We start from the raw sequence: 22,737 nt of genomic DNA, 5'->3' as shown, positions 1-22,737 counted from the left end.
TCTAGGTCAAGACCAGGAGAGAGCCTATTAGCAGAACTAAGGAAGGCCCCTAATCTCCTATACCCCATTTTGCTCTCCATTCGCCTGAGATTAATGCAACTTCCTTATATTAAGAATGTAATAGGTACAATTATGCTGCTTTACCTTAGATTTTGCTAGTATTTCTGCCACCTTCACAACTGGATCCTGAGTCAGACTTAGTTTATTCTGGGCATTCATTTTGGTGTTCAACCAATTCATGGCTTCACTGATATACTTTTCAACTTTCTCCATTTCCGCAGGATCTAGATGATCATATTTTTCATCCTAAAAGGAGAAGTATTTTGTTTTAAAACACCACAATGAATTTATGGGGCTCACTCTGGTAAAAGAAGCCTATAATATTTAACAGGATTGTACTATTTCTGTGATTAATTCATGCATGAATTAAAGTTTAGAGGGAAGAAAAGCTTTGGATCTAAAAAAATCCTTACAGGGAGGTTTCATCTTTGTTCACATTTAAGTGCTTCAAGATAGTCTTATAGACAGCACTCTACAGAAATGCAAAATACAAATGTGTGGTTTTTCTCTAAATTTACAATTAGCTGTTCCTTGATGTAGTTTAACTCGGAGCCCAATATGGTTCAATATATCACATTAGTGCCCACAAGTAGTTTATTTTAACATATGCACTTTGGCAATCCCCACCAACTAAAAAGGGTGATTAACAAAATTAACTGCCATATGAATTATGCGCACATTTTAATATGAATTGGTTTAAAATAAAGTACAAGACTGAAATTTTGAATTATTTCATTTGACTGATACAAAGAAACCCCTTTTCCTCAAGCTCTAGGATAGTATTTCTAAAAGCACCTAAGTGCCTTTGAAAACTTTATTCCTAGACTTAGGCATGGTTTATGCTAGCAACTTGTGTCAGTGTAACTGTTTCTCAGGCATGTGGAAAATTCACAACCCTAAGTGTCACCGTTATACCAACCTAACTCCCATTGCAGACAACACCATGTTGATGGGAGGGCTTCTCCAGTCAACAACTACTGCTTCTCAGGGAGATGGACTACCTAGGCTAAGTGGAGATGCCATCCTGTCAGCATAGATGGCATCTTTAGTGAAGCACTACAGCAGTGAATGCTGCAGTGGCGCAGCTAAAGTGTAGACAAGCCCTTAGTTGGTTGTGATTTTTTTTTTTAAGTTTGTTTACTCGCCTAGATAACCCCCCATTCCCCAACTGTATTAATTTGTACCTTATTTTTGAATGCTTCTACTGCTTTCATTAGAAGCTGGACCTTCTTTCCCAGGTCATTTAAAGCTTTTGGTCTCTCTTCATGTTCCACGAACCTTTCCTGAATAGGCTGACCAAATTTCTGTAAATATAAAACACACAGACCATGGCACATTGTATAATTACCTCCAAAAAAGAACTAAATTAAGTTCCGAAGAATTCCAAAACTGTACTTTCACAATTAATTAGGCTGTTCTTTCCCCTGCAAACATTTATGCTTAGCCAACTCAGTGACTGAATGGGACAGTAGGGTAAATATACTTTGTCCCTATCTGCATGAATATCCTGTAGTAAAATGTTTTGCCAGAGATTAAACGAATATTGTGAGATCCTTATATAGTGGGGAAGAGAACCATCTAAGAAATAAGGAAACAGGATCTGAGTGCCACAAAAGTTGGCTGGGGTAATATATGGAGTTACTTTTAACATACTTTTGAAGTGTATTAGATTTCAAGTTGATATCCTTGTAAAACACTTTTGGGTTGTGAAAGGTCACAACTAGATTGTAATCATTCAGTAGGCGTCAAGCCAAGTAACTCCAGGAAACAGAAAACTGCCAGAATCTACAGTTTCCTTCTTTACGATACCTCTCCTGTTCACAAAAAAGTGCTTACTTTCTCACTCTTGCAGGACACTTATAGTCTGAATCCCATCTCTCTAGCTCCCCAGTTGGCTTATTGCAATCAGCAAAAGCTCAGTGCAGCAGCCATTTTTCAGAATTCACCATCTGCCCATAAGATTTTGTAAACATTTTTCTTCAGATTGGCTTAATTTTTTTTTTGGCCACTAAACCGATAACAGCAGAGTACTAAATCAACAGTTTCACTACACCAGGGTAGGCAACCTATGGCACGCGTGCCAAAGGCGGCACACGAGCTGATTTTCAGTGGCACTCACACTGCCTGGAGGGCTGTGCATTTTAATTTAATTTTAAATGAAGCTCCTTAAACATTTTAAAAAACCTTATTGACTTTACATACAATAGTTTAGTTATATATTATAGACTTATAGAAAGAGACCTACTAAAAACATTAAAATGTATTACTGGCACGCAAAACCTTAAATTAGAGTGAATAAATGAAGACTCGGCACACCACTTCTGAAAGGCTGCCGATCCCTGCACTACGCTATTTGAGAACAAAGCATTTTTCAATTTGAGGTTAGAGTTAAGAGTCCAAGATTTTAATTATGAAAGGTAGAGAATGCCCATGATGTTAGGAATCATTGCTGAGGCACCTAATGCAACTGTTAGCAGCAAAGCAGATTTCAGCTATGAGCACAAAGAAGAAATAAAGAAAACGAAGGCTGCCATCTTAAGGTGCTAGCACATAGAAAGTGGTTTTTAACAAGACCTTCTAAAAATTTGGATCTAACTTTTACCCAGCAGTTTCTGGAAAAGTAGCGACGAGTCACAGAAAAGCCTTGTGCCACTTGGTCAGATGGCACCTACTGGTGACATTCAACAGGTAGCAAAAAAAATTGACAAATCAAAGTATAAAGTAATCTTCAAATACAACCACAATATTAGACAAATGTGGTATACTAAATTTGAATTACTCTAGTCATTGCACACGACAGCATAAAAAACATTTTCAGATGCAAATGTGGGTGTCTAGTTTAAGATTTCATTAATCCTGAATCACTCCCTGATACCAATGTTCATGAACATGCTTAAAGGACTTTTTCAATGGATAAACGTGCTCAGACACAGGGATCACTGTATTTCATCTTTAATGATGAGGTTTTTAAAAAAAAACTGTTCTGTAAAAGGAAAAAAAATAAAATTTAAAAAATCTTACTCTTAATTCCTGAAGTTTATCCATATATACTTGTTTTGGTTGGTCCTCCCCATCTTCATAAAGCCAGTTTTCTGTATCTTCCAACATTAAGGTCAGTTTACTGGACTCCTAAAAAGCAAGTTAAGATTTTTATAGGGAAAAAAGTCATTCAGAAGAGCTCTCTCCCTTTATTAAGGTAATAGAATTTAGGAGGTAGCAGGACAAATACAGAAATGTCCTAATTCATTCAAACCTACTGAATATGAAAGGGAATTTGGGGTTCACATGCCAGTTCATTTTTAGCTGGAAAATCAAGTGGGGGAAACTGAAGACTGATAGCCAGGATTTCAAGCCTAGGCTATACATAGTGGTACAATGAGGTATTGCATCTCTACTAATCAGGCATGTAATTTACTGTAAGTGAGATTTTGCATATTCCCTTTTGAATACTGGTAACGAAATTTTGGATTTCTCCAAAGGTAAATTATATTCAGAAAGTATCTTTAGCTTCTAATTCTGTCAAATTCTCCTCGGTAGCATATTTGTACACAAGAAGGTTATGGGGCACTGGCAAGAGTTTAAACAGAAGTACTTCAACAAATTACATATAAGCTATGTAGCCAGCTAAAGTGTAACTTGTGGTTTTACCAATTACAGCCTCCCTTGTTGATGCATAAAAGCAGATATTGACAATATTCGGTTCAGTATTTCCATCACAGTAAAAGGTTTAAGATGATTTTTGGACTTTGGCAGAAAACTGAGGCCTCATTCTCCCTTAATTTATCTTCAAAGGTCTTTGCACCACGTGTACTTGTGGTCTAGTAAAGCATTCACCAGTTATGCTCCCAAATAACCACTGGAGCAGGCTTTGGTATCAACACTTAAAGTTTAGTGTCGCTGTTAGCCAAAGTGGCTGCCTGGGAGTTGTAGGTGATTTCTATCTTGGCAGCTACTGGACACAGGGACACCACAATAAGACAATCAAGGAACACTGGATGCTGCCTCCAAACACATGGTAAGACATAGAAGGGGTAAAGTGGTGTTCTGTCTGGCACTTTTGGTTTGGGCTTGCAAGACATACCAACCCAACAACAGCTTTTTCAATATGAAATACCTTTCCAGGCTAAGGAGAAAGCGAGGTTAAAGATATCAAGAGTGGCAAGCTTTGTTTGTGCCACTTCTCATTTTATTCCTCAAACCTACTCACCCCATTCAGGACCAAATACTAACAGATCTGTCATGTTTTCCTAGATTTTCACAGAGATAAGTGACACTGGAGCCTGACTATAGTTAGACCCCAGGATGATATACCTCCATACCTGACAAATCTTTACCATCTAGAGAATTCTCTCACACAGAACTAGGGTCAGTAGACTCATGATTGTTAAAGTGGAACAAAACTGAATTGAGTTGGATAGTTAGTATGCCTATGTTTTAAGGCTAGTGCACTTCTCCCAGGAATTAACCTGAAGCCCAAAAAGAAAAGCAATACTTACTTAATTCATATAGCTCCTACCCGTACCATACTCAGTATTAAATAAGTTCAATGTTAGAACGGTTATAAATTTATATCTGGCTTCTTACTTCCTCAGTGACGAATTTTTCGAAGATACCACACAGCTTGTCTCTGAAATCATACACATACTCTTCAACAGCATTCTTAGCATCATTTCTTTCTTTCTCTAGCTTGTCTTGCATCATCATCTTCCCCTGTGAGGGTAGAAGAAAAAAAAAAAGCTCAAAATCAGTTTAAATCTGATGCACAGAAACATCAGAGTGCCATATTAAAAATTTAAGTGTTATCCTGTAGCAAGCTATTCCTAGCTGTGCAGACTTTTTCAGATTCGAGCTAATGTGACTTCTGTTTCAACATAGGCGCTATTCAGAGCTTGTTTAGTGGCAGCACAAGAAAAAAATTCTGAAATGCAACAGGTTTTACATTGCCTAGCTGTTTGATCACTAATAGAGAACAATTATCAGACTGACAATGAGATAACATATACTCTTGTTAATAAAGATCCAAATTGGGGATGATCTGAACTTGAGTAATACATCCCCTTATAAACATGGGGGCTTTGACAATTTGAGGAAGCACTGGTTTAAGCAACTAGGATTTTTGAAGCATTTTAGATTGAATTATGCTGCAGAGTTGCCTACACATAAATAGTCCCTGCTCTCTTTTTCTGACCAAGTTACAGGTGTGAAATCTGATTGTACCCCCTTCTAACACAGAGAAGCAGGTAGATTGATATAATTTTCTATTTTTGCAACCTCTAGCAGCTTAGTTCTGCCTTTTCCTTTCTCCCTCCACATAGAAGCTTCCAAACCTCTCAATTTTATTTTCTAATCCAAGTTAACATCCTAAAGGAACTTGTATCTTTATTGGAGGGCAAAAGTTTGCACTCTTAGCAGATCAGAGAAAAAGAATTCTCATTTGGGAGCTGAGTGGCATTACTACAGATTGATGGGATCAAGAAGCGTTTCTTCAGCTGAAGAATACTGGCATGGGGCTGGAGAGTGCTGCAGACGAGAGGCTGGACAATTGTTTGCAAGTCATGAGGAATTATTTTGCCTTTCAAGGCATGACAATTCCTAACATGCTCAAAAATGATCCTCTGAACAGCAACTCTGTTTGTAGAGATCACCATTTATTCCATTTCTAGACTTCTCCCCTGCAATTCCTAGACAAACAGGATAGCTGAAGACGAAACCTCTGTTAAAACCTAAAGACTGAAAAGTTGCATCCTTGTCAATTCTACCTTTGCCCCAAGAAGAACTAGCTCTTGTCAACCAGCTGTCTCGAACGTACTACCTCTTTCTGGAAGTTCTTAGATTCATTGCGATCCCCAACCAAAGAGACTTACACTAAAGTTAGTGGAGATGGTTTAGCCTGAACTGCACAGACCTTTGGAGACTAGGAGTTAGAATTTTCAGTTTATTAAGAAAAAACTGGTATGACTAGCGATATTACAGAAGTTTCAAGTAAATTTGGTAGTTATTTAACTCAGGAACAAGCTAGTGTATGCTTCCAACTATTTCTTGGACAAGAATTCTTTGCATGGAGATTTGAATGAGTGAATCTTCAAGGAACTATGCACTTACCTCATTTTCTATGTAGCTATTGATAAGGTCCTGCCCCAATTGTTTATACAGACTAGCCTGGATAGGTAGTTCAATACTTTTGATCTTCGCTTTAGCTTTAACAGGCTGGGCTAGATGATCTGGCTTGTCTCCTGAAGCGGTCTATGAAAAGAATTACATTCTGAGAACTATTTGACACTATGTGTAACATTTCTATGGTAGTTGAAGGTATGTGACTAAAAAAGGAGAATGCCAAACATGAAAATGGAACAGCCAAGAAAGAACTGGGAAAAAAAACTGCTGCTGCTGCACTACTCCAGGGACACTGCTATCTTAACTTTGTATTAAGTTTATCTTTATCTGCCTTTCTAAAAGGCAGAGTTTGAGAATAAATACCTATAGTAAATTTAAAATGAGAAATGATGAAATTAACATTACTATTAATTTTTGGAACACTAGCAATGCCTTATATTGAATTTGACAAAGATGTGAAATCAGGCAGTAACACTACATTAAACACTGCTTGAAAAGAGAATCAGCCCAAGAGCTCTTTAAATTGGTTGCAGCAAAATCTCTGGTGCCTGCATTTCCATAATCCGTTGTCTCAAAAAAAACCCAAACTTGTCATAGCATCAATGTGAATCCCATTATTTCTTTAATGTCAACTTTAGGGAAATGTTCTCTGAAGTCTTAAAAATGACAACTTTTTTCAACACTTCTTTTTTGATATGAGTTTAACTGTACCATGGCAGTACTACTAATTATAGTTTTGATACTCCTAGAATAATCCCTTGTACTTCAATTGATGAGATATACATTGGGAAGCATATATAGATTTACATATTTATTAGGAATACCAAGCAAAGAATGGTCACATGAAGACAAGAAAAAAAAATCAATATGGACAAATTCACAAAAGTTTCCTTTATTGATACTTGATACAAACCTTTGTTTCAGTTCCTCCATGTTGTTCACTTTCCTCATCTGCTTGGCTTGGCTGTTCTGCCTGGCTTTTGTGATTGCCTTCCTCTTGGTCAACCTGCATTTTATCCTAGGAAGAGAAAGTAACATAACTGAACACCCAACCTTGCTCAAAGATGTTCTTCTGACTGGAGTCAACTACTACAGATCAGCATTTTATTATAAAACACAGTGCAGTCTGTTAGTTTAGAAACAGGACAAAATCCTCATATGTAACATAATTAAAGTGACATGTTTTGAAGCAGTCTTATTCTGTGTACTTAATTCAGAAAAAGACTGAACTTTTAAAACTAAAAAATATTCTGAAATGGTCCTTTTGAATGTGCCTTGTGACAAAGTTACAATAAGCCCGCAGTACTTACACACATTTAATTGAAAGTAAGTTGTAGGCAAGGAATAGAAAAGACATATTTTAAGAACACAACACTCACATGGGTAGGAGAGGAAAAGATTCTCTATGGAACAGTCAGAACTTCATCAGATATATTGCATCACCACAAGTTTACACTTCAAAATTCAATGTGAAAAAACATTTTCATTGACTAAATTTTTACTTACATATATAGTCATAGTAGGACCATGAAACTAGTTTTCAGTGTTAGTGTCAAAGTCTTACTGCAATACTTATTGGGCATGCTACTGGGGTCCTGTACACAGCCTCTCTTGCTCCAAATGAAGGGGAAGCTGCCAAGAGCTTCTAACACTAGTTCTTCTTGGGTGGGTGGACACCCACTATACCAGATCAGCACTTGTTCAAAACCAGTTTTGTGAGAAGGTGGGGTACATCATCCCAGTTTGGGTCTAATTCCCTCCTGAAAGGCTCAAAGGAGGGTAACTAAATCTGAACCCCTTTGAAAAAGGTTATGTCAACTGGGGTCTTAACTCCCCCCTGCTTTACAACTACTATATACTATCATGCTCACTAATTCCTGTACCATGGAGGCTCTTTGACACTTTCCGGGTGTATGAAAAGCAGCAAGCAGGGCAGGACCATGATATTAGCACTTGAAAACTAGTTTTATGTACCTTCCATGAATAATTTCTTTCTAAATTTGTAAATGTCAAGATACAGCTCATGTAGCATATTAGAACTATTTTTAGACAACACTAGGAGTTGCTGGCATCATTTTTTTTAAAACAAGTATGTGATTCTCCCCCCGCCCACTTTTGTTGCCCTGTATCTTTCCTCTAAGTAACAGCCCTATGATTAGTTCACCTGTTCCTGATTCCTAGATTCAAGTTTTAATGAGGACATCACAATTACTGTGAACAATTATTCAACACATGAAGTCAGTTCAACTAGCAGCTGAACTGTTTAGTAACAAAGATTGTCATGTAGACACCTTTAATAATAAAATAGGGAACACAATGTATATTAACTCAGAAATGTCTTCTATTAAATAGTCACATGCACTCAACTATTTAAACACCAGAATTAAAACAAACAGCAGCAATAACATTCAGAGTTCAAACTGAAGTTTGGAGTCAAGTACTTTAAAACCCCCAAATTGCACAAGACAGAAGTCTGTCTGATTTTAAAACCTTGTGTTTGTGGTTGTAATGCACGTACATTTATTGAAGATTTCAGTTTTTAATATTAGGGAAGTGATAGCCATAAAAGCAAAGCTATATAGCACTAATACTGTTTCTAGAATTCAAAATGCATATTTACTTACTAATCACATTTACTCAGTTTGCTTAAAATGAATCCTTTAAATTTTAAGTGGCGAGTTTAGTATCAGTAGATTGCTAAATTTTCATACTGTACTTAAAGGAAAGTTACCATTTGCCATTATAAGAAGATTAGAAGCAATTCCTAGAAAAATAATAAAATTCCTGGATTTGTCTCAGAATACACATAAATGCAAAGAAAATTACTTTTAAATTTCTCTTTAGTAACTGACAGCAACACACATGCACATGGACTAACTCAATTATTTCCCTATATGTTAATAAGATTTGTTGTGAAACTTTAGGCACCAGCATATATTGCGAGCATGAAATAATTTAGTTTGCTAAACTATTGTCTAACAATATACTTTAAAGCAGCAGCAGGCTACCTCTGCCAAGTTCTTAGACTTGTCCTCTCAGAAGAGAAATGCAGTTTTCAACTTACTGTTCTTACTGTTCACACAGACTACCAAAAGGCAACAGTCGGAAAGAGGGGAAGGGGGAACCTTCTCCATATTTAAGAGAAACAGCTAATTATAAGAATACTGCATATATGCATCACAAACCTTATCCTCAGAGTCAAGGGTATCATCCTCAATTATGAAAGAGAATTGCTGACAAGCACCATAGTAAAAACAGAAGACAAATTAGGAAGAATAGAAATATTGTCATGGAAGAAAGCCTAGGGATAAAAGTGGTTACTTTTGTATTGAGCACAGTGTATTATTATTCTGAATATTCTCCACATATAGTACATTACGTGGAAATGTCAGCCATGTCTTTTTCCATTACTTTTTACATTTTACTTATTAATAAGTGTCTTCAAAATGTGTCAGGCACTTTTGTATTCCTTGAGAAGTATACTGTAAGTTTAAAATATTAACCCATTCAAGTTATCAGAGCACAAAAAAACACCCTTATGCTTATGTAATGCTAACTGCTCTACCACTTGTTCTAACCTTCATAAAAACAAAGGTTGAATGAACTAAGTAAGAAAAACTAGAAAAATATTACCGTGGGAGGAAATATAGATGTTTGGAAGAGAAGGTTCCTTCTAAACAAGTCCCTATCCTGAGGAGCTCACAACAGAATTCAGACAAGTTAAAATGCAAGAGGATGAGATAAAATGAAATTAGCACAAATCTTCTGGAAGACAGAAAATTAGCTTCAAGAAGAGATTTAAAGGAGTAGGCAGGCAAGGTGCTTCACTTACACAATAGTAGGCTATTTTAATAGGAGCAGCAATGTTCTGGATACACTGGGGGAAGTGGCAGATCAATTTGAGAAGGTGAGATGTTGGGACGTAAGAAGTGGTCTGGAGTAGTCCAGGTGAATTTATGATCAAGGCACAGACCAAGATTTTTCCAGCAGGGACAGGGAATAGAGGGTAGATTTCAGAAAAGTGAAAGAAGGAAACCAGCAGGATTCAGCAAAAGCCTGGATGGAGAAGAAAACGAAGGGAACACTGAAGTTGAGTCTAACTGGGAAAAAAGTTATAAATGGTGATAAAGAGAAGTGACAGTTTTGGAAGAGAACAGGAAGTTTAATATGACGACAGGAATTGCAGGAAGTATGCCACAGTTAGAGGCAAGCTTGAATGGAGGGGAAGAGACTGAAGATAGAGAGCTACATTTGTGGGGACTGCCACACAAAGCATCAATGAAAAAATGCAGATAATGGAAGCAAAAAAGGAGGATACCAAGAAAAGAAATCTGAGGGATGCCAGGGAAGAAAGGAACCAGAGATACTAGAGCAACAGCAGAACATGTCAAGCCCCACTGCAGAAGCCAAAGGATAAAGTACAAAATGAGCAGCAGCAAAAACAGAGCACAGATTAAGCCAAGTACAGAGAAGTCTGACTTTATTACAAAATGTTCACTTGTGACCTCAAGCAGTTTCTCTGGAGAAGAGAGAGCGGAAACTGGATTGGAAGTCAAGACAGTGAGAATACAGTATGCTCAGGAATCTTTCATATGAAGTGTCAGTGGGTAAGACAGATGAGTGGATGATGAATTTTAGTTAGCGGGACACAAGAGAATGTTTTAAGGCAGAGAGAAAGGAGCACTGTTGAAGAGGAATGGTCACAGATGGATAATAGGAGGGGCACCTCATTCAGAAACAAGGAATACAGGAATGGAGAAAAAGGAGGAAAGTTCTTGATCGACTGGGTCAATATGGTCTGCAGATATTTAAAGACAGTCACCAGGAGTTGAAAGCATAACAGTCACAGAACACAGGAATTGTTTAGCAAGCACCTTAGGCAGAATCGAAGGAACAAATAGAATGGGCAGGGGTAAATAAACGTATAGTTGAATAGCAGGAAGTAGAGTCATTATTTTCAGCTGAGGTACAAGTATAAAAATAGTCAATGCAAAGCAAGAGCCCCATAAGATGAGGGTCAAAAAAGAAAATGTGGGTGGAGTTGAAGATAGAAGCTAAAGAGCTGGCAAGCAGCAAGTATCAGAAGGAAGAAAAGATTAGAGGTTAAGATTAGAGGTGTCATAAATTAAATGAGCAATAGCGTGAAGGAGGAGTGGGAGAGTTCTTCCTATTGCCAGAAGGCTGCATGCTGCTCTTGACATCCATTGGAATCGCCCGTGTAGTTAGGACATGCGCTCTCAGAGCCAAGTGATAGATCCCAAGAACAAAGGCAAAAATTTGGACTTACAGTCTTAGTTAAGACTGTAATCCTGTACGTATAAGCTGTTCATGTGACTATCTCTAGAAGAGACCACAGCAGGAGCAGGAAAGAAAGGTAGATTAAGCTTGCCCATTGCTTTACCAACAAGTGCAGGTCTGCAGTTGTGGATCGTAGACGATCCAGTGTCATGCAACTCTCTTATTCTCTTCTCCCTATAGAAGAGTCTGGAGTCCAAGGGTTGCATGCTTTTAAGGTTAGGACATGCTGAGGTAATGGAACTGAGATGAAGACTTGAGCTGATTTCGAAGTCTTATGGGGATTATGTCACTGACTAGTATATCACAAAGTTTAAAATGCCAATTCCTCAGTATCAGTGATTAAGTATGGCATAAAATTGTAAAAATACTGTAACATTTCCCCATCTTTCAGTCATGCAAGCAAGTTTGCACTTAAAGGTTTTCATGATTAAAGTATATAAAATGAAAAAATGCAAACAAAGTTTAGCTGATTGTAGTTAAAGATGAAATATAGCGATTTTCCGTAAGATGCACAGAACCTAAAACTGTTTTCATTAGTAAGCTTCACTGAACAAGTACTTAGTTTATTTTATGAAGTGTTTTATAAAGTTTGTTGGAAATTAAATATCTTTCCTTCAAAAGCAACATCACTGTTGCCATTCAATGCTAATATTAAAAAATGCTGAAAACTGTTAGCGTTAACAGAAGATAAAAAATTGAGGAAAATGTAACACTTTTCTATGGGTATCTGTGTGAATCTTATTTTCATTTGTCTTTTATACTGCAAACTCCATGTGGAGTGAAAGGTATGTGTCTTGAGTAGCCCTGAACATATCATTACTGCTTACTCAAACAGAAAGCTGCACACATATGAGATTAATTGATGATGCAGTCCATTCTTGTAACAAATAGTAATGAAAGAGGGAAAATAAATCACTCAAAAGTAGCAGACTGGACTTAACTACGATTTAATCTTTGATTCTCTGTTCTTTTGTTGCAATTACAAGGAGAAGTTTTACGTACCAGCTCATCATCTTTGCCTTGATTCTTACATGATGATTCTGCGTCCATAGGTACATCACTGTGATCTCCTTCCACATTTTGCTTCTCTATTACTGATGCATTAGCCACACTGAAAATTCCATGTACATTGACACGTACTTTAACCTTCACTTTGGAATTGTCACCGTCATACTGAGGACCAACATTCTGAATAGCAAAAAGCCCTAAACAAACAAGCAGCATATGAGGATTAATCTGGTTTTCTGGAAAGTCTAGAGGGGCAATCATTCCTCAAAAATATTCCCCAGATCTGCTTTCACTGCCAAGCACTTTAAAAGGCCATGAAAGATTTCTCCAAAACACAAGTATTTGTAAGTTTAGAGGGGTAACTCAGTAGCTAGAACAATGTCTAATTTACCCCAGATATTCCTTTAACAAATGCAGGAACTTCAGTCGTACAATCTCTCCTGTATATAATTAATATATACCTGTGAAGAATTCCATAGTCTATATTCTGTGAGAAGCAATGGATCTAAGGAGAAAATGAGCACACAGGATTGGGAATCAGGTAGTCCTCAATTTTGATCTTGGTTCTGCCACTGACTGTGGCACCTTGGAAAGTCACTTCAAAAATCTGCCTCAGTCTCCCCAACTGTAAAACGAGGATCTCTTTACATGAGACATTGCAATAGTTTGTACAGTGATATTAACATGTAAAACACTATACATAAGTACCTTTTGCTAAGTACCCCAAACTGATACATTTGGGCTCTGAGGTCGCTGGAGGTCTTATTGACAAACACATTACTATCCTGGAAGATTGGAGGAATATACTTAATACTTAACCCCAGTTTCTTAGATCTTCCTTCACTCTTTTTTTTTTTTAAAAAATATCATTGTTTGCAGGAAGAGGGGGCTAAATTCCATCAAGTCTTTCTGCAAATTATTCATTCAGCTCTAATTGCAACCATTCTGTTTTGATATGCACCTCCACGCCTCTTAGAGCACACTGCAATATTGCATTATGGAAATGACAAAGAAGGCTGCAACTGAAAAAGCTTCAGCTAGTGCAGAATCTGGTTCAATTATGGGCATGTTTCCCAGGGGGACACTGCCTTTTGTTCACCTGTAGTGGCTTCTGACTAGTTTCAAGGTGCAGGTTGAGGTGCATTACAGCGTTTAGCAACTCTAGTGCCACAGGCAATAACATGGTTCAAAAAACTGATAGTTACCGTGTATGTGGATATTAATTGCTTACCTTATCTTCAAACTATACCCACATGCAACAAGAAAGTTTCCCAAATGGCTGCTACTCTGGTAATGACTGACATGAAGTTTCAAATTCAGCTGCTCTAGTTATACATGCACAGAAAAGTCTTCTGAATATGTTCCCCATTCTCACTCTACCCTATCTATGAGCTGAATAAATTTTGCTCAGTCTTTCACAGAAGTTTATATTTAAGACCACCAGGCATAGAAAATATGAGCACAAGTAAGATGAGTGAATGACAAAGAACTTTAAGGTTTCTTGTCTATAATCAGAGTTCTTTGATGGACTCTGGCACATTTCCATTCATGGGATGTGCTGATTCCATTGTCAGAATTGCACAAACTTCTCACATCAGTACTCATTGGGGTGTTCTGACATCCTGTCCAACTCCTCCTCCTCCCTGTTCCTGAACATTCTGAGGGCAAGGCTACGAAAGGGGTGTGGAATACTCTGGCCATCTCAGATCCTTCTACCCCTCTTCAGAGCCAAGATGATAATTAGGACTCTAAAGAAATGGGGAAGGTGGATAGGGAGTGTAAATGTATAGTCAACCTTCAAGAACTCCAGTTACAGGTGAGTAACCTTCATTTCTTCAGGTTGCATCTTCCCATTCCCACTCCTGGGATAATTTAGAAAGCAGTACTCTCATCCAAGGAAGGCAGGATCCAGAATCCTAATTAAATAACAACTGAAGTACGGTGCTTATGCCCAAATAAATTTGTTAGTCTCTAAGGTGCCACAAGTACTCCCCGTTCTTTCTGCTGATCAGAATGCTAACTTTAACACACAGTGCTTTGTAAAGGTGGGAATATATAAAATATGGAAACATGCCTAAGGCATTCCACTGAAGCAGCCTTTGCCCTTGTAGAATGTAACCTAATTCCCACTAGCACAGGAGTAGAGAACTTTATAGCTCTCCTCTATACACTACCTAACCCACTTAGACAGGACATGCAATTACATCCCACTGCCTTTATTATCCCCAAAAAGAAAAACAACCCCTGCACCAATTTGCTGACTTTCTAAACAGGGCTAAGAAATTTAGATAGAAAGGTAATGCATTTTTAGCAACTAGTTTGTGAAACTTTGACATATGGGAAAAGGACACTGGCAGATTACTTAAATGATTTCTTTCTCAACCAGTTATAACCTTATCCAAAAAATTAGGATGAGTATGGAGTATCACTTTGTCCTTGAGGAAAGCTGAAGGCAGATCAGCCATGAGTTTGCTTACTCTTCTAGCAGGCGATATAGCTATAACAAATGCTATTTTGACTGACAGGTGAAACAACAAACTTCACTCAGAGTCTTCCCAGTTTGAGTTGGTTACGAACACTTAATGGTGTTGGATCTTTAACTAGTAAACAGATGGTCCCCTCTAGACAACTTCATACGTCTCTTTAGTATGTCATGAGTAAATACAGTCTTAATTAGATTGCGATAATCAGATATGGCTGCTAAGTGAATTTTAACAGATAAAGAGGAACTGAATTGGAACTGAAGTAGGGAGCGCACTGCTACTAGATCAGTAGTTCTCAAACTGTGGGTTGGGACCCCAAAGTGCGTTGCGACCCCCTTTGAATGGGGTCGCCAGGATTGGCTTAGACTTGCTGGGGCCCAGGGCTGAAGCCCGAGCTCCATTGCCCAGGGCCAAAGCCAAAGCCCAAGAGCTTCAGCCTTGGGTGGCAGGGCTCAGGTTTCAGGCCCCCTGGCTTGGGGCTGAAGCCCTTGAGCTTCAGCTTTGGCCCCTCTGTCCAGAGCGGTGAGGCTCAGGCTTTGGTCCCCCCTCCTGGGGTCATGAAGTAATTTTTGTTGTCAGAAGGGGGTCGCGGTGCAATCAAGTTTGAGAACCCCTGACCTAGACCAAATATAAGGCAAATCCCAAACAGAGATATGCCCCCAAAGTAATGAGTGCATCAGTTTTTTGGATGTCAGTTTAGACTTCTCTGTGCCATCAGCATCTCTGTGGTAATTGCCCAGGCTCACCACTTGCATCCACAGTCAAAGCCATAGCGTCCAGATCTCCATGCCTCCAGAGGGGGTGTATCCACCTTTTTCTATGACTACAGACCTGTTGACTCAGCCGAATGTCTGAATTTATCAGCTAGACCCACATTCACTGTTCCTGACAGCTTAACCCATACAAGTCTGACCAATCTAGAGAGGTCCTATTTTCTAGAACTCTGACTTACTTTGATAACTTTCAGGAATCGTAGACTTCCAAGTGCTAAAGACTTCAAGTGGAAAAAGTTTCTAGTTTAGTCATCTAGTACAGGGGTTCTCACACTTCAAATTGAATATGAATCAAAGTGATGCAGTTACAAAAAAGGCTAATATTCTGGAGTATATTAACAGGAGTGCCATATTTAAGACACGGGAGAAAACTGTCTCTTTCTACTTAGCACTGGTGAGGCTTCAGCAAGAGTCCAATTCTGGGTGCCACACTTTAGGAAAGATGTGGACATATTGGACAGAGTCCAAAGGAGAGCAACAAAAATGATAAAAAGGGTTTAGAAAACCTGACCTATGAAGAAAAATTGAAAAAGCTGGTCATGTTTACTCTTGACGAAAGAACACTGAGGATGGACCGGACAACAATCTTCAAATATGTGAAGGGCTGTTATAAAGAGGATGAGGCTCAATTGTTCCCCATGTCCACCGAGGACAGGACAAGAAATAATGGACTTAATTTGCAGCAAAGGAGATTTAAATTAGATATTAGGAAAAACTTTCTAACCATAAGGGTAGTTAACTTCTGGAATAAGCTTCCAGGTAAGGTGTGGAATCCCCACCACTGACAGTTTTTAAGTACAGATTGGACAAAATACCTATTAAGGATGAACTAGGTTTACTTGGTCCTGCCACAGTGAGAGGGACTGGACTTGACACTGAGGTTCCTTCCAGCTCTTCATTTCTATGATTCTATGCCAAAACATTTGGCTCAGTGATTTATATAAACTTTTTAAAGGAATGAATCTTTTTTTTAGAAAGGTGTACAAAAGATTATTTAAAATATATTTTCTATGATCTGTTCTCACCTATTCTGGGTTCAGGATAAGGTATTTCATTTGGATGGGTATAATATGCTTCCAGATCAAAAGGTTCCTTCTTGTGGAAAGTAATAACTTTTGAAAATGGAGCAGCATGGTTCTTACTGAAAACTTCACATTCCCTATAGAAATAAAAAGTGTTCAAGTAAATACAAGTAACAGTTTATATAATGACTATGAATCAAGTTATATTAAACCCTGTTATGTTAGCTGTGAACATCCATGCAAACAAATGAAACATTTAATACGCATTTGCTTTGGCTCTGGAAAATTATTTTGCATTCTCTAACTTAACTGAAGTTTGAAGACAGAATGAGAGCTACAAACTCAACCACCAACTTGACAATATTACATTTTACATGTATCTCTAGGTAGAAAGCTTTTTAATGTATACAAAGTTAAAATTAACCAACTTATGGTAAACAAAATCAGAACAACGTGACATGGGGTGACTGAAAATAACTGGTAGTAAAATGATATGTGACTCCAACTTCCAGAGGCAAAATGATTAATGACAATACAGTATAAGAGGTAGACTAGATGAGCTATTTTCTGGTGTTTGCAGGTTTGATCTTCCCACACCATCAAGTCTTTTTGTGTACTTTTATTTTCAAAGTAAACTTACCCAGTTCCTTCCTCATAAGAGGACTTCCATCTTAGAGTTATTGAATAAGGAACAACATCAGTGATGGAAAATTCACGCACCTTAAATGCTGGGGAGAGAATTGCACACTGGAAGAGAGACCAAATTTTGATTATGCATATAGTTTAGTGAAGAAACACATTTACCTGAATTTAGCATCGTTACTCTTCTATAAAACTAGCATGTTGGCCGTGATTATCTCAGAATGTAAAATATTTTTAAAATGAACTACACATACTAACATTGAGGCAATTTTAAGTCACTTTCATTAAGGATTATCTTCTTAGTTAAACTGATGGAGAGAGTGTCTAGAGTGTCATTTTAAGTTTAATTATAGTAACACTTAGCGTGATTATAGTGACTGCCAGCCAGGGACCTCAATGAGTTTTTAAAACAGACTGAATTAAGCTTCAAAAACAGTGTGAGAGGTAAACACTCCTATTTTACAGATGAAGGAAGTGACTTACCCACATTAGTGCAAAAAGTCTGTGGCAGAACTAGGAAGAGAACCCAGATATTCTGACTTTCACTCCTGTACTTTAACCACAAGACCATCCTTCCCGTCATTACTCTCATAATTATTACCAAATGTGACAACTACAACAAATGTTTAAATGATTAGTGAATAAGACAGTGCAAGAAAGAACGAATGCTTAGTATGAAGACCTTAAATCCTGAGATGAGGGACATTTTGTTTAAGCTGTAGCATTCTTTGACTTTTGGTTAGTGAACAATTTCCAGCAGTGTGTGCTGTAAAACGACAAACTAGGATCTTAACAGCCATACCTGTAATGCGCAACCTCTTGCGACAGCTTCATCTGCATTCAGCGTAGTGCTTATATCTTTACAGAAGAACCTAGATATTTGTTCCTTCACTGCTGGGATTCTAGTGGCTCCGCCTACAATTTCTATACTGCTTATGTCTTCACGCTGTAGTTCTAGAAAAGACACAGTTCAGGCCATAAGTTAAGGAAGTTAGCTTCAAATTACCCAAAGCTGACTTTGGGGTGGGGGGAATGTAGCTAGAGATCATATAGCTTGGATTCTCACTCTTGACTGAAAAGCTCAAGGGGGTCTTAAAATGAAACTGAATTATCTAGTCACCACAAGAACCAGTGAAGATAGGTCAATGGCCATCACTGTACAATGAGAATTTTATATTAAGTTGCAATGTCAAACAAATTCTTGCCCCTCCTTTACTCTATGGGAGTTTCAGGCTGTAAGTGCAAAAATCAAGATTAAAAAAGTTACTTATCTTAGGGCAGGTCTTCATACCTGCCAGATCAGCGGGTAGTGATCGATCTATCAGGGATCGATTTATCACGGCTTGTCTAGACACAATAAATCGATCTCCAAACACACTCCCCATCGACTCCAGAGAACTCCAGCTCGCGAGAGGCAGAAGCGGAGTCAACCGGGGAGTGGCAGCGGTTGACTTGCCGCCGTCCTCACGGCCAGGTAAGTCGACCTAAGCTACGCCAACTTCAGCTACGCTATTTGCATAGCTGAAGTTGCGTATCTTAGGTTGACCCCCCCGTTTCCCCACCCAGTGTAGACCAGGGCTTAGTGACTGTGGTTCTTTGAGATGGCTGTCCACATGGATTCCACTTCTATTGTGCATGTGCCTATGCACACATAAAATCAGATTCTTTTGACCAACAGTGTCCACTGGGGCTGTGCCTGTATGTGGCTACCCTCTAACCCACTTCCCTCCCCTCCCCAGAAGGCATAAAGGGTATAGGGAGCCTAACCATCCCATAGTTGTTCCCCCAATACAGAAGCCAGGTGGTATAGGATTCTATAGCAGCAGGGAAATAGGATGGTCAAAGATTCCATGAGGACACCATCTTAAAGAACCATATAGTTAACTGTAAGATAAGTAGAACCCTACCAAATTCATGGCTGTAGCGAGGTGGCAACAGATCAGGAGGCTGCAGAGCCAGGAAAGCCACGCACGCCATGTTGGAAGCTATGGGAAGGGACAGGAAGCAGAAGTACAAAATGCAGGCAGTCCCACAGCTCAGTTGGGTTGGAGCAGCCCAGGGAGATAGACGCTTCTCCCCTGCTGCCGGAGCAGGACGTCAAGGAGGAGCTCCTGAGGCTACCACCTGAGGACTGGCCAGAGTTCCCGGGGCTGCAGGCCAGCCGAGGTGCCAATGAGCGGTTGAGGCTATCACTGACCACCAACCCCGGGGAGATGGAGGGCACGTACAGCACAGAGGTATCAAACCCCAGGGAGGTAGGAAGTAGCCCAGGGAAACTAGACAACAGTCTGGTTGGGCCTTGGCCTGATACTAGGTCAGTGTGTTGCCGGCAGATTCCTGCTGACCCAGTGGCAGACCACTCTGCCACTGTTAGGGCCCTGGACTGAAACCCGGTGGAGTAGGGTGGGCCCGAGTCCCTCTACCCCCTTCCAGCTCACCCCTGGGGTGACAGCCACCCTACATTAAGTCAGGAGACCTGTGTTTGGTGCTTAACCCTGCCTGAGGCCCAAGACTGCCTTACTGCTCTGTTGTTGCGAGGAGCATCTGCAACACAGAGGTCAGTGCCTGAATCAGTGGCACAGATGTTGGTACCAAGAGAAGTCTTAGGTGGGTAATGAGTTTATTGTATAATCAAATAGCGCCAAAGCATCCGAGGGACCTGTCTGGGCTAAACTATTGTGGCTCAGCAGTCTGACAAGATCTATGACTCATTTTATTAAGTCCTGGGGAAAGTGACCTAGGCTGGCACTCAATGGAGGTCCAACCTGAGTTTCAACTCACAAGAGTAACAAGGAGTCCAGTAGCACCTTAAAAACTAACAGATTTATTTGGGAATAAGCTTTCCTCTGTAAGAAACCCCACTTCTTTATTTGGGCACAAGCTTTCGATGCATCTGAAGAAGTGGGGATTTTTACCCAGGAAAGTTTATGCCCAAATAAATCTGTTAGTCTTTAAGGTGCCACCGGACACCTCGTTGTTTTTGTGGATACAGACTAACATTGCTACCACTCTAACTCACAAGAGTGCTAGCTGAGGAAGCCTGTTCTGGCTTAGTAGGCCCTTTTCCCCCTCTAGTTCTGAAGCGGCTTTCATAGAGTGCACTCCGGAAGAGAGAACTTAAAAATAGACCTCTCTCCTCTTCTGTGGCATCTTGGAGAAGGAGATACAGATTAAACACTTACCAGGGATGTACCCCTCTTTAAGGCCCCCCCCCCCCCAAATGTACTTCAAATGCTTGACATTGAGCAGAACAGTCACATGACAGGAAGGGGCAAGTTTTAAACACTGGTGATTTTGTTTCAGCCATAACTGTTAAATCCTAGTAACAGGAGAAATCCCCAAAAATAAAAAAAGTTTTGGGGGTTTTTTGTTTGTTTTTAAAGACAACAGGTATAAAGGAGAAAACTAAATATACCCACACATACGTTGAGCAAAGTCACACAGTGCACAGAAATTAAGCCATTGTAGGGGTTCTGTCTCACTGCGATGGCAGTAAGAAGGAACAAGGAACAGTTGTGCCTGCTCTGTTCTTTATGCCTTCATGTTTGAGGGGTGGGAAATGTACATGAGAGAGGGTATCCAAGGCGCAGGTGAAGGGCCAATGGATGCAACTGGCCAAGAGAATTTGATCTTGTGTGCATGGGTACGTGTGTGCCAGAAGTAGAATCCATGTGGACAATCACTTGAAGACTAATCTAATGATAGGGTTTCTTGGGTGAAATTGATTTTTTTTTGGCTGCAATACAGAAATAAAAAAAACCACACACATTCACGAGAAACATGGTGAACAATCTGCATTTGTGGTTTCAGGTCAAATTTGCAGTTCTGGATTTGCGTCATATGGGCATGACTAATATGCTCTCAGGCAACTTTTAGCTTTCAGGCTCTCTTCTCTCTCCTCATTTTTGCATTATTTATTTACTCACATTTTATTAGGTCAGCTCACAAAAGATATTCACAATTTTTCCTTCCCTTTACTTTTAATATGTTTTAGGGGTAGATCAGAGCGTGGCCTTTTTGTCTCTGAAAATCCATCTAGATTTATTTAGCCCCCAAAAAAGAAAGTTTTCACATGTGCTGCAGGGCTTACACTGCAGGCTTTTCTCCTAAATTCTCATCATTCCATCTGCACTGACCATGCTCCCCTGTCCCACTAAGCACTGTTGTGAAGCAGCTACTGCAACTCTTCAAACACTTCTGATGATTCACACAGAAGGTTATTTCAGTAGCATGTAATTTTTTTTTTATTAAAGGAAAAATAGAAGTAAGTCACATATAAAAGGCTATGCTAAAAAGTTTAAAGGTTGCAAAGTCAAGCACTTAAAAATTAGGAAACACAAGAATTAAGGTTTCTCGGTCAGTTGTATCCATAGTGCAAGTAAAATGATACTCCTTAACTGCATGATTATATTCCATTTTTTTCCTCAGAACCCCACCTCATTCATTGTTCAGGATGAATGGTGCTCAATAAATCAGAGATACATACTAAATTATGCCATATTTGAACCCAAAGTCCCATGAAAAGTTATGCAATCACATAACCATATCATAATGCCTACATGGCAAGAGGGACAAATTAAACTTGCCTCAACAACCTTAACTGACATTTAACTTTTCAGTGCTTAGCTTTGCATCTTTTAACTATTTTTGGTATTTAAAAAGGTTTAGCAATTTTTTTTTTTTGAGCCAGATAACAAAACATTGTACCCTGAATTAATTTCTACTTACTAGCTTGATCCATTATTGTTCTTAGAGGAGGTTCCACTTTAGCTATGAGAGGAGCACATAACTGTTCAAACTGAGCTCTGTAGAAGAAGAAATATTGCGTTACAGGCAGAACTAAAACCACCATATTCTGGTTGGAGTTAATGTAATATGCAGTACTGTACCTGTTCATCTTACTGGAGACATCAAGATCCTCCATGAAGCACTCAATGTTGAGTGGGAGGTCAGAAGAATTTGCACTCATAAGTTTCTTCAGCTTTTCACTTTCCTGATACAAGCGCAGCAGTGCCCGAGCATTCTCTTTCACATTCAGTTTATATTTTGTCCTGAATTCCCCACAGAAGTAATCTACTAAAGCCTCGTCAAAGTTTCTGCCGCCCAAAAAAGGGTCAAAAGCAGTAGCCAAGATCTGCACAGAAGTGAAATGTGTCAAGTATATAGTGATCCTCTACCTCCTGCCAAATCAGCATTTTCCATAAATGTTCCCCTCCACTCCGTGAAGCTTACGGGCATATAGAACTGAGCAGTTCTGGACATACAGAAGGAAAAATTGGGATCTTTATCTTGTCATGCTGCAATCTCCCTATGTAAAAATACGCCATTCCATTGAGA

The 22,737-nt window shown here is 39.1% G+C and overlaps 1 protein-coding gene across 1 annotated transcript in view; it reads right to left on the bottom strand.

The window, feature by feature from the left end:
- The window catches only part of HSPA4L (heat shock protein family A (Hsp70) member 4 like), a 61,446-nt gene that overhangs the window by 6,365 nt on the left and 32,344 nt on the right, over positions 1-22,737 (bottom strand). The window contains exons 7-18 of the mRNA XM_037897175.2: positions 22,290-22,534; positions 22,129-22,205; positions 18,203-18,354; positions 17,399-17,505; positions 16,762-16,895; positions 12,475-12,677; positions 7,088-7,192; positions 6,163-6,303; positions 4,645-4,770; positions 3,082-3,189; positions 1,245-1,364; positions 145-306 (exon numbers count right to left, since the gene is read on the bottom strand). Of these exons, the coding sequence (XP_037753103.1) occupies positions 145-306; positions 1,245-1,364; positions 3,082-3,189; positions 4,645-4,770; positions 6,163-6,303; positions 7,088-7,192; positions 12,475-12,677; positions 16,762-16,895; positions 17,399-17,505; positions 18,203-18,354; positions 22,129-22,205; positions 22,290-22,534 (1,680 nt within the window). The remainder of the gene's footprint in view (positions 1-144; positions 307-1,244; positions 1,365-3,081; positions 3,190-4,644; positions 4,771-6,162; positions 6,304-7,087; positions 7,193-12,474; positions 12,678-16,761; positions 16,896-17,398; positions 17,506-18,202; positions 18,355-22,128; positions 22,206-22,289; positions 22,535-22,737) is intronic.

The sequence above is a fragment of the Chelonia mydas genome, chromosome 4, assembly GCF_015237465.2.
Source record: "Chelonia mydas isolate rCheMyd1 chromosome 4, rCheMyd1.pri.v2, whole genome shotgun sequence".
Taxonomy (NCBI): domain Eukaryota; kingdom Metazoa; phylum Chordata; order Testudines; family Cheloniidae; genus Chelonia; species Chelonia mydas.
Note: the sequence above shows the minus strand (reverse complement) of the source record. Positions and strands in the feature narration are given on the sequence as shown.